The sequence below is a fragment of the Salvelinus alpinus genome, chromosome 10 (genome assembly GCF_045679555.1).
Source record: "Salvelinus alpinus chromosome 10, SLU_Salpinus.1, whole genome shotgun sequence".
Classification (NCBI taxonomy): Eukaryota; Metazoa; Chordata; class Actinopteri; order Salmoniformes; family Salmonidae; genus Salvelinus; species Salvelinus alpinus.
Window position 1 is genome coordinate 71,002,224 of NC_092095.1, and position 20,234 is coordinate 71,022,457.

General features: G+C 48.1%; 1 protein-coding gene across 1 annotated transcript in view; it reads right to left on the bottom strand.

Annotated features, from left to right (window-relative positions):
• Window positions 1-13,815, bottom strand: part of LOC139532796 (propionyl-CoA carboxylase alpha chain, mitochondrial-like) — a gene marked incomplete at its 5' end in the record, with an annotated part of 54,817 nt that extends 41,002 nt beyond the window's left edge. The window contains 2 exon segments of the mRNA XM_071330853.1: window positions 13,480-13,533; window positions 13,702-13,815. Of these exon segments, the coding sequence (XP_071186954.1) occupies window positions 13,480-13,533; window positions 13,702-13,815 (168 nt within the window).
• Window positions 13,816-20,234: the final 6,419 nt, after the last annotated feature.

Sequence of the window (20,234 nt, forward strand, 5' to 3'; positions counted from 1 at the left end):
CATAATGAACAGACCTGGGTCAGTATAGAGCTGCTACCTATACCAACCTACATAATGAACAGACCTGGGTCAGTATAGAGCTGCTACCTATACCAACCTACATAATGAACAGACCTGGGTCAGTATAGAGCTGCTACCTATACCAACCTACATGATGAACAGACCTGGGTCAGTATAGAGCTGCTACCTATACCAACCTACATGACGAACAGACCTGGGTCAGTATAGAGCTGCTACCTATACCAACCTACATAATGAACAGACCTGGGTCAGTATAGAGCTGCTACCTATACCAACCTACATAATGAACAGACCTGGGTCAGTATAGAGCTGCTACCTATACCAACCTACACAATGAACAGACCTGGGTCAGTATAGAGCTGCTACCTATACCAACCTACATGATTAACAGACCTGGGTTAGCATAGAGCTGCCACCTATACCAACCTACATAATGAACAGACCTGGGTCAGTATAGAGCTGCTACCTATACCCGCTACCCCCGGAAACATGACCCGCTACCCCTGGAAACATGACCCGCTACCCCTGGAAACATGACCCGCTACCCCTTCTACATGACCCGCTACCCCTGGAAACATGACCCGCTACCCCCGGAAACATGACCCGCTACCCCTGGAAACATGACCCGCTACCCCTGGAAACATGACCCGCTACCCCTTCTACATGACCCGCTACCCCTGGAAACATGACCCGCTACCCCTGGAAACATGACCCGCTACCCCCTTCTACATGACCCGCTACCCCTGGAAACATGACCCGCTACTCCTGGAAACATGACCCGCTACCCCTGGAAACATGACCCGCTACCCCTGGAAACATGACCCGCTACCCCTGGAAACATGACCCGCTACCCCTGGAAACATGACCCGCTACCCCTGGAAACATGACCCGCCACCCCTGGAAACATGACCCGCTACCCCTGGAAACATGACCCGCTACCCCTGGAAACATGACCCACCACCCCTGGAAACATGACCCGCTACCCCTTCTACATGACCCACTACCCCCTCTACATGACCCACTACCCCTTCTACATGACCCACTACCCCTGGAAACATGACCCACTACCCCTGGAAACATGACAGTACTTAAGGCATATAAACAGGGAAAGAGGGACGGGAAGAGGGGTGCATGTTCTCTCCCCCGTTGTCTTTGTGTTGAATAGAGCCCGTTGGATATTGCTTCCTGCCTGACACACAGTGGCAGAGCCTCAGGGCCCATCGTCAGTCCTTACAGCAGGGCAGTAAGGCTGTAGCCCAAATGGTAACCTATTCCCTATGATGCGCATCATCTTTGACTGGGCTCTGGTCTAAAGTAGTGCACTATATAGGGAATAGGGCTCCATTTGGGTCGTAGCCGAAGGGCCTGTTATTAGTATGGAGATTCACCCTCAATGACTCCCAATTCAGCACCATTAAAGTGAATGGGCCCTGGTTCCCATAGCATGACACACAGGACAAAAGGCAGAGAAGGAGAAGAGGGGGACTCGACCCAGAGATAATTCTGCTGCTTGTAAATAATAAGCTGAGAGGGACAAAGAGAAGCGCGGTGAAGAGACAAAACAGATGAACAAAACCCCTACTTTAGTGAAATGATTTAAGTTTTACACAAAAGGTACCTTCATTCTCATTTCATCAGTAGGCTTCCTTGTTAGACTTTGACTTGGTTATAGAGATCACTGTTTGAACAATATATACAAGTCCTCCATCTTGGTTCCAGATCACTGTTTGAACAATATATACAACTCCTCCATCTTGGTTCCAGATCACTGTTGAACAATATATACAAGTCCTCCATCTTGGTTCCAGATCACTGTTTGAACAATATATACAACTCCTCCATCTTGGTTCCAGATCACTGTTTGAACAATATATACAAGTCCTCCATCTTGGTTCCAGATCACTGTTTGAACAATATATACAACTCCTCCATCTTGGTTCCAGATCACTGTTGAACAATATATACAAGTCCTCCATCTTGGTTCCAGATCACTGTTGAACAATATATACAACTCCTCCATCTTGGTTCCAGATCACTGTTGAACAATATAGACAACTCCTCCATCTTGGTTCCAGATCACTGTTGAACAATATATACAAGTCCTCCATCTTGGTTCCAGATCACTGTTTGAACAATATATACAAGTCCTCCATCTTGGTTCCAGATCACTGTTTGAACAATATATACAAGTCCTCCATCTTGGTTCCAGATCACTGTTTGAACAATATATACAACTCCTCCATCTTGGTTCCAGATCACTGTTTGAACAATATATACAACTCCTCCATCTTGGTTCCAGATCACTGTTGAACAATATATACAAGTCCTCCATCTTGGTTCCAGATCACTGTTGAACAATATATACAACTCCTCCATCTTGGTTCCAGATCACTGTTGAACAATATAGACAACTCCTCCATCTTGGTTCCAGATCACTGTTGAACAATATATACAAGTCCTCCATCTTGGTTCCAGATCACTGTTTGAACAATATATACAAGTCCTCCATCTTGGTTCCAGATCACTGTTTGAACAATATATACAAGTCCTCCATCTTGGTTCCAGATCACTGTTTGAACAATATATACAACTCCTCCATCTTGGTTCCAGATCACTGTTTGAACAATATATACAAGTCCTCCATCTTGGTTCCAGATCACTGTTTGAACAATTGATACAAGTCCTCCATCTTGGTTCCAGATCACTGTTTGAACAATATATACAACTCCTCCATCTTGGATCCAGATCACTGTTTGAACAATATATACAAGTCCTCCATCTTGGTTCCAGATCACTGTTTGAACAATATATACAGCGCCTCCATTTTGGTTCCAGATCCCTGTTTGAACAATATATACAAGTCCTCCATCTTGGTTCCAGATCACTGTTTGAACAATATATACAGCGCCTTCGGAAAGTATTCATACCCCTCTGCATTTTGTTGTGTTACAGCCTGAATTCAAAATGGATTAACACATCTACACACAATATCCTGTAATGACAAAGTGATAACATTTTCATTTTTCAAATGTTTTGCTAATTTATTTTAATACAAACACACAAGTATTGACTCACACCCCTGAGTCAATACTTTGTAGAAGCACCTTTGGCAGTGATTACAGCTGTGAGTCTTTCTGGGTAAGTCTATAAGAGCTCTAAATTCTTCAAGCTCTGCCAAGTTGGTTGATGATCATTGCTAGGCAGCCATTTTCAAGTCTTGCCATAGATTTTCAAGCTGACTGAAGGGGTGTGAGTCAGGAACATTCAATGTCTTCTTGGTAAGGAACTCTAGTGTAGATTTGGCCTTGTGTTTTAGGTTATTGTCCTGCTGAAAGGTGAATTTGTCTCCCAGTGTCTGGTGGAAAGCAGACTGAACCAGGTTTTCCTCTAGTACTGCGACTGTGCTTAGCTGTACTCCGTTTAATTTTATCCCTAAAAAAAAACTCTATAGTCCTTGCCGATGACAAGCTTACCCATAACATGATGCAGCCACCACCATGCTTGAAAATATGACGAGTGGCACTCAGTACTGTATTGGATTTGTCCCAAACATCACACTTTGTATACATTTTTTGCTGTTTTACTTTAGTGCCTTATTGCAAACAGGATACATGTTTCAGAATATGTATTTTGTACAGGTTTCCTTCTTTTCACTCCGTCATTTAGGTTAATATCGTAGAGTATACAATGTTGATCCATCCTCAGTTCTCTCAGTTCTCTGAGTTAGGAAGGATGCCTGTATTTTTGTAGGGACACCATCTAAAGTGTAACTAACAACTTCACCATGCTCAAAGGAATAGGTAATGTCTAATTGTATTTATTTTTTTACCCATGTACCAATAGGTGCCCTGCTTTGTGAGGCATTGGAAAACCTCCCTGGTCTGTGTGGTTGAATCTGTGTTTGAAATTCTTTGCTCGACTAAAGGGACCTTACAGATAATTGTATGAGTTGGGTACAGAGATGAGGTACACACTATTATTGCAGAGTCCATGCAACTTATTATGGGACTTGTTAAGCACATTTTTACTCCAGTACTTATTTAGGCTTGCCATAAAAGGGGTTGATTACTTAGAGTCAAGACAATTAATCTTCATTTTTAATGAATGAAAAAAATAATCTACTTTGACATTATGGGGTATTGTGTGAAGGCCAGTGACCCACACTTTCAATGTAACCCATTTTAAATTCAGGCTGGAACAACAAAATGTGGAAAAAGTCAAGGGGTGTGAATAATTTCTGAAGGCGCTAAGTATTCACACCTGAGTCAATACTGTAGAAGCACCTTTGGTGGGGATTACAGCTTTGAGTCGTCTTGGCGATGTCTGGATCAGCTTTGAGTCGTCTTGGCGATGTCTGGATCAGCTTTGAGTCGTCTTGGGGATGTCTGGATCAGCTTTGAGTCGTCTTGGGGATGTCTGGATCAGCTTTTCACATCAGGATTTGGGGATTTTCTCCCATTCTTCCTTGCAGATTTTCTCAAGCTCTGTTAAGTTAGATGGGGAGTGCCGTGGAACAGCAATCTTCAAGTCTTTCCACAGACTTTCAATGGGATTCAAGTCTGGGCTTCTGCTGGGCCACTCAAGGACTTTCACATTCTAGTTCTGAAGCCATTCCAGCGTTGCTTTGGCTGTATGCTTGGGGTCATTGTCCTGTTGGAACGAAAAATCTTCACCCCAATCCAAGGTTGTTTGCACTCTGAAGCAGGTTCTCATCAAAGATTTGGCTCCATTCATTGTTCCCTCTATCCTTACCAGTCTCCCAGTCCCTGCCGCTGAAAAGCATCCCTATAGCATGATGCTGCCACCACCATGCTTCACGGTAGGCATCTCCCGGGTGGCGCAGTGGTCTAGGGCACTGCATCGCAGTGCTAGCTGTGCCACCAGAGTCTCTGGGTTCGCGCCCAGGCTCTGTCGCAGCCGGCCGCAACCGGGAGATCCGTGGGGCGACGCACAATTGGCATAGCGTCGTCCGGGTTAGGGAGGGTTTGGCCGGTAGGGATATCCTTGTCTTAGTATGTAAAAAAATAAAAAAATAAAAAATAAATAAATGTAATAAAATGTATGCATTCTACTGTAAGTCGCTCTGGATAAGAGCGTCTGCTAATTGACTAAAATGTAAATGTAGGGATGATGTGAGACGAGTGATGAGCTGTGCCTGGTTCTCTCCAGACATAGCGCTTTGCATTCAGACCAAAGAGTTACATTTTAGTCTGATCAGACCACCGAACATTTTGCCTCATGCTCTGTCTTTCACAGGCCTTTTTGCAAACTCCAGGCGTGCCGTCATGTGCCTCTTTCTCAGGAGTGGCTTCCGTCTGACCACTCTCCCATAAAGATTGGTGAATTTCTGTAAAGACAATTGTCCTTCTGGCAGGTTCTCCCATCTCGGCCAAGGAACTCTGTAGTTCTGTCAGAGTGGTCATTGGGTTCTTGGTCACCTCCCAGACCATGGTCTTTCTTGCCTGGTTACTCAGTTTGGTCAGATGGCCAGCTCTAGGCAGAGTCTGGGTAGTTCCATAAGTTTTCAATTTCCCAATGATGGAGACCACAGTGCTCTTGGAAACTTTCAACACTCTAGAACTTATTTTATACCCTTCCCCAGATATATGCCTCATCACAATTCTATCTTGGAGCTCTACGGACAGTTCCCTGGACTTCCGGGTATAGTTTCTGCTCTGACATGCACTGTCATCTGTGGGACCTTATATAGACAGGTGTGCTTCTTTCTAAATCATGTCCAAACTGGTGACCATAGGTGGACTCAGGTCAAGTTGTAGTGACATCTCAAGGATGATCAAAGGAAAATGGATGCACCTGATCTATGGAATGTCATAGAAAAGGGGTGTGAATACTTATGTCAATTAATATCTGTATTTCATTTGATACATTTGCAAGAATGTCTAAAAACATGTTTTCCCTGTCATTATGGGGTATTGTGATGTCATTATGGGGTATTGTGATGTCATTATGGGGTATTGTGATGTCATTATGGGGTATTGTGTGCAGATGGGCAAGAAAAAACATTATTTAATCCATTTTTGAATTCAGGCTGTAACAACAAAATGTGGAATAAGTCAAAGGGTATGAATACTTTTTGAAGGCACTGATACAACCCCATCTTTCTCAACTATTTGAACCATATCTAGACATCATTTAGATGGCAGACAATTACAAACACACAAGCTATCCATCCTTTAGATGGTAATGACAAAGACAATCACCCAACCTATCATCCTTAAGACGAGGACACACAATGACAAACACACAACCTATTTGTATTTATTATGGATCCTTATTAGCTGCTGCCAAGGGGTCCTGTGGTCAAACAAAATTAAGGCAGTTTATACTATTTTCAAAACATTACAAAACATTCACAACACACTGTGTGCCCTCAGGCCCCTACTCCACCACTACCCCATATCTACAGTACTAAATCCATGTATGTTATCATGTGTGTGTGCATGTGTCTATGTTTGTGTTGCTTCACAGTCCCGCTATTCCATAAGGTGTTTTTTATTTGGTTTTTAAATCTGATTCTACTGCTGCATCAGTTACCTGATGTGGAATAGAGTTCCATGTAGTCATGGCTCTATGTAGTACTGTGCGCCTCCCATAGTCTGTTCTGAACTTGAGGACTGTGAAGAGACTTCTTGTGGCATGTCTTGTGGGGTATGCAGGGGTGTCTGAGCTGTGTGCCAGTAGTTTAGACAGACAGCTCGGTGCATTCAACTTGTCAATACCTCTCAAATACAAGCAGTGATGAAGTCAATCTCTCCTCCACTTTGAGCCAGAAGAGATTGACATGCATATTATTAACATTAGCTCTCTGTGTACATCCAAGGGCCAGCCGTGCTGCCCTGTTCTGAGCCAATTTCAATTTCTCATTCCTTTTTTGTGGCACCTGACCACACGACTGAACAGTAGTCAAGTTTCGACAAAACTAGGGCCTGTAGGACCTGCCTTGTTGATAGTGTTGTTAAGAAGGCAGAGTATCACTTTATAATGGACAGACTTCTCCCCATCTTAGTTACTACTGTATCAATATGTTTTGACCATGACAGTTTACAATTTAGGGTTACTCCAAGCAGTTTAGTCATCTCAACTTGTTCAATTTCCACATTATTTATTACAAAATTTAGTTGAGGTTTAGGGTTTAGTGAATGTTTTGTCCCAAATACAATGCTTTAAGTTTTAGAAATATTTAGGACTAACTTATTCCTTGCCACACACTCTGAAACTAACTACAACTCTTTGTTAAGTGTTGCAGTCATTTAGGTCGCTGTAGTAGCTGACGTGTGTAGTGTTGAGTCATCCGCAACATAGAAACTCTGGCTTTACTCAAAGTAAGTCACATGTCGTTAGTAAACAAATTAAAAAGCAAGGGGCCTAAACAGCTTCCCTGGGGAATTCCTGATTCTATTTGGATTATGTTTGAGAGGCTTCCATTAAAGAACACCCTCTGTGTTCTGTTAGACAAGAAACTCTTTATCCACATTATAGCAGGGGGTGTAAAGCCATAATACATGTTTTTCCAGCAGCAGACTATGATCGATAATGTCAAAAGCTGCAGTGCAGTCTAACAAGACAGCCCCCACAATCATTTTATCCCAAATTTCTCTCAGTCAATCAGTCATTTGTGTAAGTGCTGTGCTTGTTAAGTGTCCTTCCCTATAAGCGTGCTGAAAGTCTGTTGTCAATTTGTTTACCGTGAAATAGCATTATATCTGGTCAAACAATTTTTCCCAGAAGTTTACTAAGGGTTGGTAACAGGCTGATTGTTCGGCTATTTGAGCCTGTAAAGGGGGCTTTACTATTCTTGGGTAGCGGAATGACTTTAGCTTCCCTCCAGGCCTGAGGGCACACACTTTCTAGTAGGCTTAAATTGAAGATGTGACAAATAGGAGTGGCAATATCGTCTGCTATTACCCTCAGTAATTTTCCATCCAGATTGTCAGACCCCGTTGGGACACACAATAATTAGTCAGACCCCACAATAATTTTCACCTCCTCCACACCAACTTTACAGAATTCAAAAGTACATTTCTTGTCTCTGGTCACTCAGGCAGCCTGACAGTCTGTTGAGGGTGGGAGCTCCGAGGATCTGAAGCTGAGATAGGAGCCACCGGAGAGGGAGACAGGACCGAGGACGAAGACGCAGGTACCTCCGGATCCGATCTTGATTGGGAAGACCCCAAGGAAGAAGGCGCCGGAACCTCTGGATCCAGTGCAGCAAAGCTGTTTCTGGTCTGTGTCAGTTCTGGGCTCAACATCTCCATGGAGACCCCCGTTGTCAGAGGACGCCTTCTTCGACTTCCACGGCGAGTGACGTACCTCCGTGGCTGGTTGGTTGGGTTGAGAACAGCGCCGTTCTCCAGGGAAGGGAGAGACCCCTTCGGGGATGGAACCCTGCCGAGCACCGGCCAATCGGCTGTGGAGATCCGACACGGCGGCGAAACTTCCACTAGAACAGAGCGGCGTCTGGCTACTGGGGTGGAAGAAGATGAAAGAGTAGGCGGGTTCCCCAGTAGCTTGTGTAGGTTTGCTACTTGCTTGCTAAGAGTAGCCACTTTGCTGCTGTAGTCTTCCGCAAGCAAGCAGTTGCTACATCGAAAGTCAGCAGTTGCTACATCGAAAGTCAGCAGTTGCTACATCGAAAGTCAGCAGTTGCTACATCGAAAGTCAGCAGTTGCTACATCGAAAGTCAGCAGTTGCTACATCGAAAGTCAGCAGTTGCTACATCGAAAGTCAGCAGTTGCTACATCGAAAGTCAGCAGTTGCTACATCGAAAGTCAGCAGTTGCTACATCGAAAGTCAGCAGTTGCTACATCGAAAGTCAGCAGTTGCTACATTGAAAGTCAGCAGTTGCTACATTGAAAGTCAGCAGTTGCTACATTGAAAGTCAGCAGTTGCTACATTGAAAGTCAGCAGTTGCTACATTGAAAGTCAGCAGTTGCTACATTGAAAGTCAGCAGTTGCTACATTGAAAGTCAGCGCGGTCCACATTGTCCCGGGATCAAAGTCAACACAGCTCCCTGCAGCGCTGGAAACGTTCAATAGCGGCCTCCATTTGAGACCGCCAAGACGGCTAGGCTAGCTGGGCTTTCGTGTCTCGGGACCGATAGCAGCGCTCACAGCAATTTAGCCCAACAGAGCCGCAGCATCCAAAATAAAATACAAGTATATAAAAACACTGTCAGATTTTAAAACAAGGTTTTTAGTTCAGGTTTCAGCGTTCAACAGCGTTTAACAACAACAAACATCTGTCCTTTAGACGAGGACACAATGAAAAACACACAACCTATCATCCTCTAAATCAGTGTTTCCCCAACTCGGTCCTGGGGCCCTCCCCCGGGTGCACGTTTTGGTTTGTTACGCTGATTCCAATAACCAACTCATCATCATGTTTGATTATTACCAAACATACTCCCAGGGGGGCAGGACTGAGTTGGGGAAACCTGCTCTAAATGAAGACACACAATGACAAACATCTATCCTCCCTCCCTCCTCTGGTACCATGTTGTGACATCTCACTATTTAAATCACAATAAACCCGGCTGAGCCTTTTCAGACCTGCCTCATCCTCTCACGTCCAAACGGCTGTTCTTAACACACTAGTGAGCGGAGCACCACACGCCATTCTGCCAGGCGCAAACAAATGAGTCTCCAACAATAAGAGGTGGTGTAATCGGACCCCTGAGTTAAGTGGGTGCATGTGTCCTAGAGAGCTCAACACAAGTGTGAAATGCTCCTGTTCATCTGCAGAGTCCAAAAATAATTACACATTTACTTTAAAATGGAGGGATCCACCGACACATTGAGGGACAATACATTCTACTATACTCCATCCCCCGTATCCCTTCAGCTCTATTCAGCCTGAGGTGCTTTCTCATGCTAACAGAACCCTTACCCTAATCCCCCCCCCAGCCCAGAGGCATACGGACCCCCTCACCCCCAGAGCGTTTTGCAATGCGTAAATCTGGCACTAACTATTCACCCACTGTTACAGGAGGGGGAGGCCCATTGACTTGCTAATGTAATGACATCTCCATTTCCACAGCAGGCTCCCATCAGGCAGCGGACAGCCTAGCGGACGGCCCACTCACATACAGAGCAAGAGCCTTGTTCCAGGGCAACACAATAGGAATGGGGGATACTGGGTATTGGGGATGATTCAAATCATGGGAGATGTTTTAGTTCCAATGAAGGAAAATATGCCATTTACCTGTGGGATTAGCTTCAATGTACTATGGCCCACCTTCGGGTGCCTTGCATGATACGCCACAACGGAAAGGAAAAAGGGGAATACCTAGTAAGTTGTACAACTGAATGCATTCAATGGGAGTGTGGAATGGGAGGGAGAGATGTCAGGGTTGTTTTAGGACATTGAATGATGGTGGGAGAGGTACTTAGTTAACCATGAGGTAAATATGCATGTTGTTATTTCCCTGTGGAACTAGGTGAGTTTTAGATTTGCCGTACTAACACAGCCTTGCATAACGGCATGGTTCCACGTGTGTCACCAGCTAAACGTACTAACACAGCCTTGCATAACGGCATGGTTCCACGTGTGTCATCAGCTAAACGTACTAACACAGCCTTGCATAACGGCATGGTTCCATGTGTGTCACCGGCTAAACGTACTAACACAGCCTTGCATAACGGCATGGTTCCATGTGTGTCATCAGCTAAACGTACTAACACAGCCTTGCATAACGACATGGTTCCACGTGTGTCATCAGCTAAACGTACTAACACAGCCTTGCATAACGGCATGGTTCCATGTGTGTCACCGGCTAAACGTACTAACACAGCCTTGCATAGCGGCATGGTTCCATGTGTGTCATCGGCTAAACGTACTAACACAGCCTTGCATAACGGCATGGTTCCATGTGTGTCATCAGCTAAACGTACTAACACAGCCTTGCATAACGGCATGGTTCCATGTGTGTCACCGGCTAAACGTACTAACACAGCCTTGCATAACGGCATGGTTCCATGTGTGTCATCAGCTAAACGTACTAACACAGCCTTGCATAACGGCATGGTTCCATGTGTGTCATCAGCTAAACGTACTAACACAGCCTTGCATAACGGCATGGTTCCATGTGTGTCACCAGCTAAACGTACTAACACAGCCTTGCATAACGGCATGGTTCCATGTGTGTCATCAGCTAAACGTACTAACACAGCCTTGCATAACGGCATGGTTCCATGTGTGTCATCAGCTAAACGTACTAACACAGCCTTGCATAACGGCATGGTTCCATGTGTGTCATCAGCTAAACGTACTAACACAGCCTTGCATAACGGCATGGTTCCATGTGTGTCATCAGCTAAACGTACTAACACAGCCTTGCATAACGGCATGGTTCCATGTGTGTCACCAGCTAAACGTACTAACACAGCCTTGCATAACGGCATGGTTCCATGTGTGTCACCGGCTAAACGTACTAACACAGCCTTGCATAACGGCATGGTTCCATGTGTGTCATCAGCTAAACGTACTAACACAGCCTTGCATAACGGCATGGTTCCATGTGTGTCATCAGCTAAACGTACTAACACAGCCTTGCATAACGGCATGGTTCCATGTGTGTCATCAGCTAAACGTACTAACACAGCCTTGCATAACGGCATGGCTCCATGTGTGTCATCAGCTAAACGTACTAACACAGCCTTGCATAACGGCATGGTTCCATGTGTGTCATCAGCTAAACGTACTAACACAGCCTTGCATAACGGCATGGTTCCATGTGTGTCACCGGCTAAACGTACTAACACAGCCTTGCATAACGGCATGGTTCCATGTGTGTCATCAGCTAAACGTACTAACACAGCCTTGCATAACGGCATGGTTCCATGTGTGTCATCAGCTAAACGTACTAACACAGCCTTGCATAACGGCATGGTTCCATGTGTGTCATCAGCTAAACGTACTAACACAGCCTTGCATAACGGCATGGTTCCATGTGTGTCATCAGCTAAACGTACTAACACAGCCTTGCATAACGGCATGGTTCCATGTGTGTCATCAGCTAAACGTACTAACACAGCCTTGCATAACGGCATGGTTCCATGTGTGTCATCAGCTAAACGTACTAACACAGCCTTGCATAACGGCATGGTTCCATGTGTGTCATCGGCTAAACGTACTAACACAGTCTTGCATAACGGCATGGTTCCACGTGTGTCATCAGCTAAACGTACTAACACAGCCTTGCATAACGGCATGGTTCCACGTGTGTCATCAGCTAAACGTACTAACACAGCCTTGCATAACGGCATGGTTCCATGTGTGTCATCGGCTAAACGTACTAACACAGCCTTGCATAACGGCATGGTTCCATGTGTGTCACCGGCTAAACGTACTAACACAGCCTTGCATAACGGCATGGTTCCATGTGTGTCATCAGCTAAACGTACTAACACAGCCTTGCATAACGGCATGGTTCCACGTGTGTCATCAGCTAAACGTACTAACACAGCCTTGCATAACGGCATGGTTCCACGTGTGTCATCAGCTAAACGTACTAACACAGCCTTGCATAACGGCATGGTTCCACGTGTGTCATCAGCTAAACGTACTAACACAGCCTTGCATAACGGCATGGTTCCATGTGTGTCATCAGCTAAACGTACTAACACAGCCTTGCATAACGGCATGGTTCCATGTGTGTCATCAGCTAAACGTACTAACACAGCCTTGCATAACGGCATGGTTCCATGTGTGTCACCAGCTAAACGTACCAACACAGCCTTGCATAACGGCATGGTTCCATGTGTGTCATCAGCTAAACGTACTAACACAGCCTTGCATAACGGCATGGTTCCACGTGTGTCATCAGCTAAACGTACTAACACAGCCTTGCATAACGGCATGGTTCCATGTGTGTCACCGGCTAAACGTACTAACACAGCCTTGCATAACGACATGGTTCCATGTGTGTCATCAGCTAAACGTACTAACACAGCCTTGCATAACGGCATGGTTCCATGTGTGTCATCGGCTAAACGTACTAACACAGCCTTGTATAACGGCATGGTTCCATGTGTGTCATCAGCTAAACGTACTAACACAGCCTTGCATAACGGCATGGTTCCATGTGTGTCATCAGCTAAACGTGGGAGGGGTCTTTAATTTAACCTTTATTTAAGTTGTCAAGTCTTGTGTCTGTCTGCAGGACATTGAGCCTGTGTAATGTGGAGGTATAACTGCGAAAACATTCTTCTTTAAGTAAATTACTTCAAATAATTTGAAAGATGTTACATTTTCTTATCATGAAGTGAGCCTTTTGGCGTCTGTGTGTTAAGTTTCCATATCAGGTTTTCACCCGGAGAATCACACCCTTAATCAAATTAACTTCAGGGGGTGCTGAAGCCTGTTGATAAGGGAAACAGAGGGGGACATACAGAGAGGTGTGTGTGTTCCCAACAGTTGTAAATCCCAGCACTACTCACCAGTCTCTTGGCAAACTCTTTATTTTCAGACAGAAAGCCGTAGCCTGGATGCACCTTCAGAGACAGAAGAGAAAAGGTTTCAAACACATCAGCAAACACAACCGTGTGTGTGTTCAAATGTTGGTGTGTGTGTTCAAATGTTGGTGTGTGTGTTTAAAAGTTGATGTGTGTGTGTGTGTGTTATGTGTGTGTGTGTGTGTCAACGCGTGTCGTAAATCTCACGGCCTGGGATCCAGTCTTCCTGATAGCGTCCATGATGGCGTCCATGTTGAGGTAGCTCTTGTTGGTGGGGGCGGGGCCTACACACACTGCCTCGTCAGCCATCTTCACATGGACCTGAGGTGGCACAGAGAAAAACAAGCATTTATTCAAATGCGGCCAAAGCGGCAAGCCTCAATCATATGGTCACAGGCACTGGCGCACACGCAGCCACTACCGCAGACGCAGCAGACACTACCGCAGCAGACACTACCGCAGCCGCAGCAGACACTACCGCAGCAGACACTACCGCAGCCGCAGCAGACACTACCGCAGCAGACACTACCGCAGACGCAGCAGACACTACCGCAGACGCAGCAGACACTACCGCAGACGCAGCAGACACTACCGCAGACACTACCGCAGACGCAGCAGACACTACCGCAGACACTACCGCAGGCGCAGCAGACACTACCGCAGACACTACCGCAGACACTACCGCAGACACTACCGCAGACACTACCGCAGACACTACCGCAGGCGCAGCAGACACTACCGCAGGCGCAGCAGACACTACCGCAGGCGCAGCAGACACTACCGCAGACACTACCGCAGGCGCAGCAGACACTACCGCAGGCGCAGCAGACACTACCGCAGACACTACCGCAGCCGCAGCAGACACTACCGCAGACACTACCGCAGGCGCAGCAGACACTACCGCAGACACTACCGCAGACACTACCGCAGACACTACCGCAGACACTACCGCAGCCGCAGCAGACACTACCGCAGACACTACCGCAGGCGCAGCAGACACTACCGCAGGCGCAGAAGACACTACCGCAGACACTACCGCAGCCGCAGCAGACACTACCGCAGACACTGCAGCAGACACTACCGCAGACACTGCAGCAGACACTACCGCAGACACTGCAGCAGACACTGCAGCAGACACTACCGCAGACACTGCAGCAGACACTACCGCAGACACTGCAGCAGACACTACCGCAGACACTACCGCAGACGCAGCAGACACTACCGCAGACGCAGCAGACACTACCGCAGACGCAGCAGACACTACCGCAGACACTACCGCAGACGCAGCAGACACTACCGCAGACACTACCGCAGGCGCAGCAGACACTACCGCAGACACTACCGCAGACACTACCGCAGACACTACCGCAGACACTACCGCAGACACTACCGCAGGCGCAGCAGACACTACCGCAGGCGCAGCAGACACTACCGCAGGCGCAGCAGACACTACCGCAGACACTACCGCAGGCGCAGCAGACACTACCGCAGGCGCAGCAGACACTACCGCAGACACTACCGCAGCCGCAGCAGACACTACCGCAGACACTACCGCAGGCGCAGCAGACACTACCGCAGACACTACCGCAGACACTACCGCAGACACTACCGCAGACACTACCGCAGCCGCAGCAGACACTACCGCAGACACTACCGCAGGCGCAGCAGACACTACCGCAGGCGCAGAAGACACTACCGCAGACACTACCGCAGCCGCAGCAGACACTACCGCAGACACTGCAGCAGACACTACCGCAGACACTGCAGCAGACACTACCGCAGACACTGCAGCAGACACTACCGCAGACACTGCAGCAGACACTACCGCAGACACTGCAGCAGACACTACCGCAGACACTGCAGCAGACACTGCAGCAGACACTGCAGCAGACACTGCAGCAGACACTACCGCAGACACTGCAGCAGACACTACCGCAGACACTGCAGCAGACACTACCGCAGACACTACCGCAGGCGCAGCAGACACTACCGCAGACACTGCAGCAGACACTACCGCAGCAGACACTACCGCAGCCGCAGCAGACACTACCGCAGCAGACACTACCGCAGACGCAGCAGACACTACCGCAGACGCAGCAGACACTACCGCAGACGCAGCAGACACTACCGCAGACACTACCGCAGACGCAGCAGACACTACCGCAGACACTACCGCAGGCGCAGCAGACACTACCGCAGACACTACCGCAGACACTACCGCAGACACTACCGCAGACACTACCGCAGACACTACCGCAGGCGCAGCAGACACTACCGCAGGCGCAGCAGACACTACCGCAGGCGCAGCAGACACTACCGCAGACACTACCGCAGGCGCAGCAGACACTACCGCAGGCGCAGCAGACACTACCGCAGACACTACCGCAGCCGCAGCAGACACTACCGCAGACACTACCGCAGGCGCAGCAGACACTACCGCAGACACTACCGCAGACACTACCGCAGACACTACCGCAGACACTACCGCAGCCGCAGCAGACACTACCGCAGACACTACCGCAGGCGCAGCAGACACTACCGCAGGCGCAGAAGACACTACCGCAGACACTACCGCAGCCGCAGCAGACACTACCGCAGACACTGCAGCAGACACTACCGCAGACACTGCAGCAGACACTACCGCAGACACTGCAGCAGACACTGCAGCAGACACTACCGCAGACACTGCAGCAGACACTACCGCAGACACTGCAGCAGACACTACCGCAGACACTACCGCAGACGCAGCAGACACTACCGCAGACGCAGCAGACACTACCGCAGACGCAGCAGACACTACCGCAGACACTACCGCAGACGCAGCAGACACTACCGCAGACACTACCGCAGGCGCAGCAGACACTACCGCAGACACTACCGCAGACACTACCGCAGACACTACCGCAGACACTACCGCAGACACTACCGCAGGCGCAGCAGACACTACCGCAGGCGCAGCAGACACTACCGCAGGCGCAGCAGACACTACCGCAGACACTACCGCAGGCGCAGCAGACACTACCGCAGGCGCAGCAGACACTACCGCAGACACTACCGCAGCCGCAGCAGACACTACCGCAGACACTACCGCAGGCGCAGCAGACACTACCGCAGACACTACCGCAGACACTACCGCAGACACTACCGCAGACACTACCGCAGCCGCAGCAGACACTACCGCAGACACTACCGCAGGCGCAGCAGACACTACCGCAGGCGCAGAAGACACTACCGCAGACACTACCGCAGCCGCAGCAGACACTACCGCAGACACTGCAGCAGACACTACCGCAGACACTGCAGCAGACACTACCGCAGACACTGCAGCAGACACTACCGCAGACACTGCAGCAGACACTACCGCAGACACTGCAGCAGACACTACCGCAGACACTGCAGCAGACACTGCAGCAGACACTGCAGCAGACACTGCAGCAGACACTACCGCAGACACTGCAGCAGACACTACCGCAGACACTGCAGCAGACACTACCGCAGACACTACCGCAGACACAAGCACTACCACAGACGCTGGCACTACCACAGACACTGTCACTACCACAGACACTACCACAGACGCTGCCACTACCACAGACGCTGGCACTACCACAGACACTGGCACTACCACAGACACTGGCACTACCACAGACACTACTACAGACACAGACACCACTACAGACACCACTACAGACACCACTACAGACACATGCACTACTACAGACGCATATGCTACAGACACAGACCACACTACAGACACTAGCACTACTACAGACACAGTACTACAGACACAAGAACTACAGACACATGAACTACAGACAGAGCCACTACTACAGACAGAGCCACTACTACAGACAGAGCCACTACTACAGACAGAGCCACTACTACAGACAGAGCCACTACTACAGACAGAGCCACTACTACAGACAGAGCCACTACTACAGACAGAGCCACTACTACAGACAGAGCCACTACTACAGACAGAGCCACTACTACAGACAGAGCCACTACTACAGACAGAGCCACTACTACAGACAGAGCCACTACTACAGACAGAGCCACTACTACAGACAGAGCCACTACTACAGACACCACAGACAGAACGGGATCTTAAGCACTTAGATTATTATTTGTTGCGGGACCCAACGTATCACAGGAAATGGATGAGGTTTGGGCTCGAACTTTCAAAACTACTGGCTGACATTATACAACATCTATGTAGCATCATTTTAAATAACTAAATATTCCAGAGGACAAAAACTAGCCAGAGCATCAACTGTGTTCCATTCATCTGACACAGACCTTTTCTGTTAAATTAAACAGGTTGTAAAACAAGGAAGAAATGATTCATTGGGTGAGAGTGGTATTCTGAAAACACAACATCAAGGCCAGGGAGCCAATCATCTTCTAAATCTCACACCACCAGCCCCCGTACCCCCCCCCACGGAGCCAGACCCTCAGCAGATTGAGTGACAGACACTGTCACCACCAGGACACATTCCACGGGATTAACATCAACATCTGGATCAACAAGGAGTGTGTGTGTGTGTGTGTGTGTGTGTGTGTGTGTGTGTGTGTGTGTGTGTGTGTGTGTGTGTGTGTGTGTGTGTGTGTGTGTGTGTGTGTGTGTGTGTCTCTCTCTCTCTCTCTCGGGGGGGTGGGAAGGGGGTTACAGGCCAGTTGGTTCCCTGCGTCTCTTAACAAAGAAGTGTTAAGGGAGGCATCATGTCTGCTCACCAGCTAAACACCACTTCAAAACCTGTCCAACACATCCACAGGTCAATGGACTTCACTATTACCTGGTCCATCTTACGGGTCGTCCTTCGTCCGTTACATTGACACATCTGCTCCATCTTAGGAGCCGTACTTGGTCCATTACATCTGGTTCACTGGAACCTCCGGAGCACATCAACAGTCCCCCATCTACCCCGTGTCATATTCAACATTTTGGTGGGTACTCAACAGTCCCCCATCTACCCCTGTGTCAACGTTAACGTTTTGGTGTGTACTCAACAGTCCCCCATCTACCCCCTGTGTCAGGGTCAACAATAATGTTTTGGTGGGTACTCAATAGTCCCCCATCTACCCCTGTGTCATGGTCAACGTTTTGGTGGGTACTCAACAGTCCCCCATCTACCCATGTGTCATGGTCAACGTTTTGGTGGGTACTCAACAGTCCCCCATCTACCCCGTGTCAGGGTCAACGTCAAGGTGGGTACTCAACAGTCCCCCATCTACCCCCTGTGTCCTGGTCAACGTTAATGTTTTGGTGGGTACTCAACAGTCCCCCATCTACCCCCTGTGTCAGGGTCAACAATAATGTTTTGGTGGGTACTCAACAGTTCCCCATCTATCCCCTGTGTCCTGGTCAACGTTTTGGTGGGTACTCAACAGTCCCCCATCTACCCCGTGTCAGGGTCAACAATAATGTTTTGGTGGGTACTCAACAGTAACCCATCTACCCCCTGTGTCATTGTCAACGTTTTGGAATGTTAGTCACCTTGGCAACTAGAGGAGTCCAATAAACAACCGTGTCTACCCACCCGTCTGACCAATAGAGGCTCTCAGTGCTGGAAAGTCAATATCACACCCAGTTAAAGGCCTACTATGTGATTTTACCAGCCAGTAAATACAACTAACCTTCTCATTTAGCCATCATTATAACACAATACCTCTGGCTGTATGGGGTCATTATAACACACCACCACAATACAACACACCACCTCAATACCTCTGGCTGTATGGAGTCAATATAACACACCACCTCAATACCTCTGGCTGTATGGGGTCAATATAACACATCACCTTAATACCTCTGGCTGTATGGGGTCAATATAACACACCACCTCAATACCTCTGGCTGTATGGGGTCATTATAACACACCACCTCAATACCTCTGGCTGTATGGGGTCATTAGAACACATCACCTCAATACCTCTGGCTGTATGGGGTCATTATAACACACCACCTCAATACCTCTGGCTGTATGGAGTCAATATAACACACCACCTCAATACCTCTGGCTGTATGGGGTCATTAGAACACACCACCTCAATACCTCTGGCTGTATGGGGTCAATATAACACACCACCTCAATACCTCTGGTTGTATGGGGTCAATATAACACACCACCTCAATACCTCTGGCTGTATGGGGTCAATATAACACACCACCTCAATACCTCTGGCTGTATGGGGTCAATATAACACACCACCTCAATACCTCTGGCTGTATGGGGTCAATATAACACACCACCTCAATATCTCTGGCTGTATGGGGTCAATATAACACACCACCTCAATACCTCTGGCTGTATGGGGTCGCTATAACACACCGTCACAAGACCAGACAGACTTACCTCTCTGGCGTCGACATCCCCTACACACCAACTCTACAGCCCAGACAGACTTACCTCCCTGGCATCAACATCCCCTACACACCAACTCTACAGCCCAGACAGACTTACCACTGGCATCAACATCCCCTACACACCAACTCTACAGACAGACTTACCGCACTGGCGTCGACATCCCCTACACACCAACTCTACAGACCAGACAGACTTACCTTCCTGGCATCGACATCCCCTACACACCAACTCTACAGACCAGACAGACTTACCTTCCTGGCATCGACATCCCCTACACACCAACTCTACAGACCAGACAGACTTACCTCCCTGGCATCAACATCCCCTACACACCAACTCTACAGACCAGACAGACTTACCTCCCTGGCATCA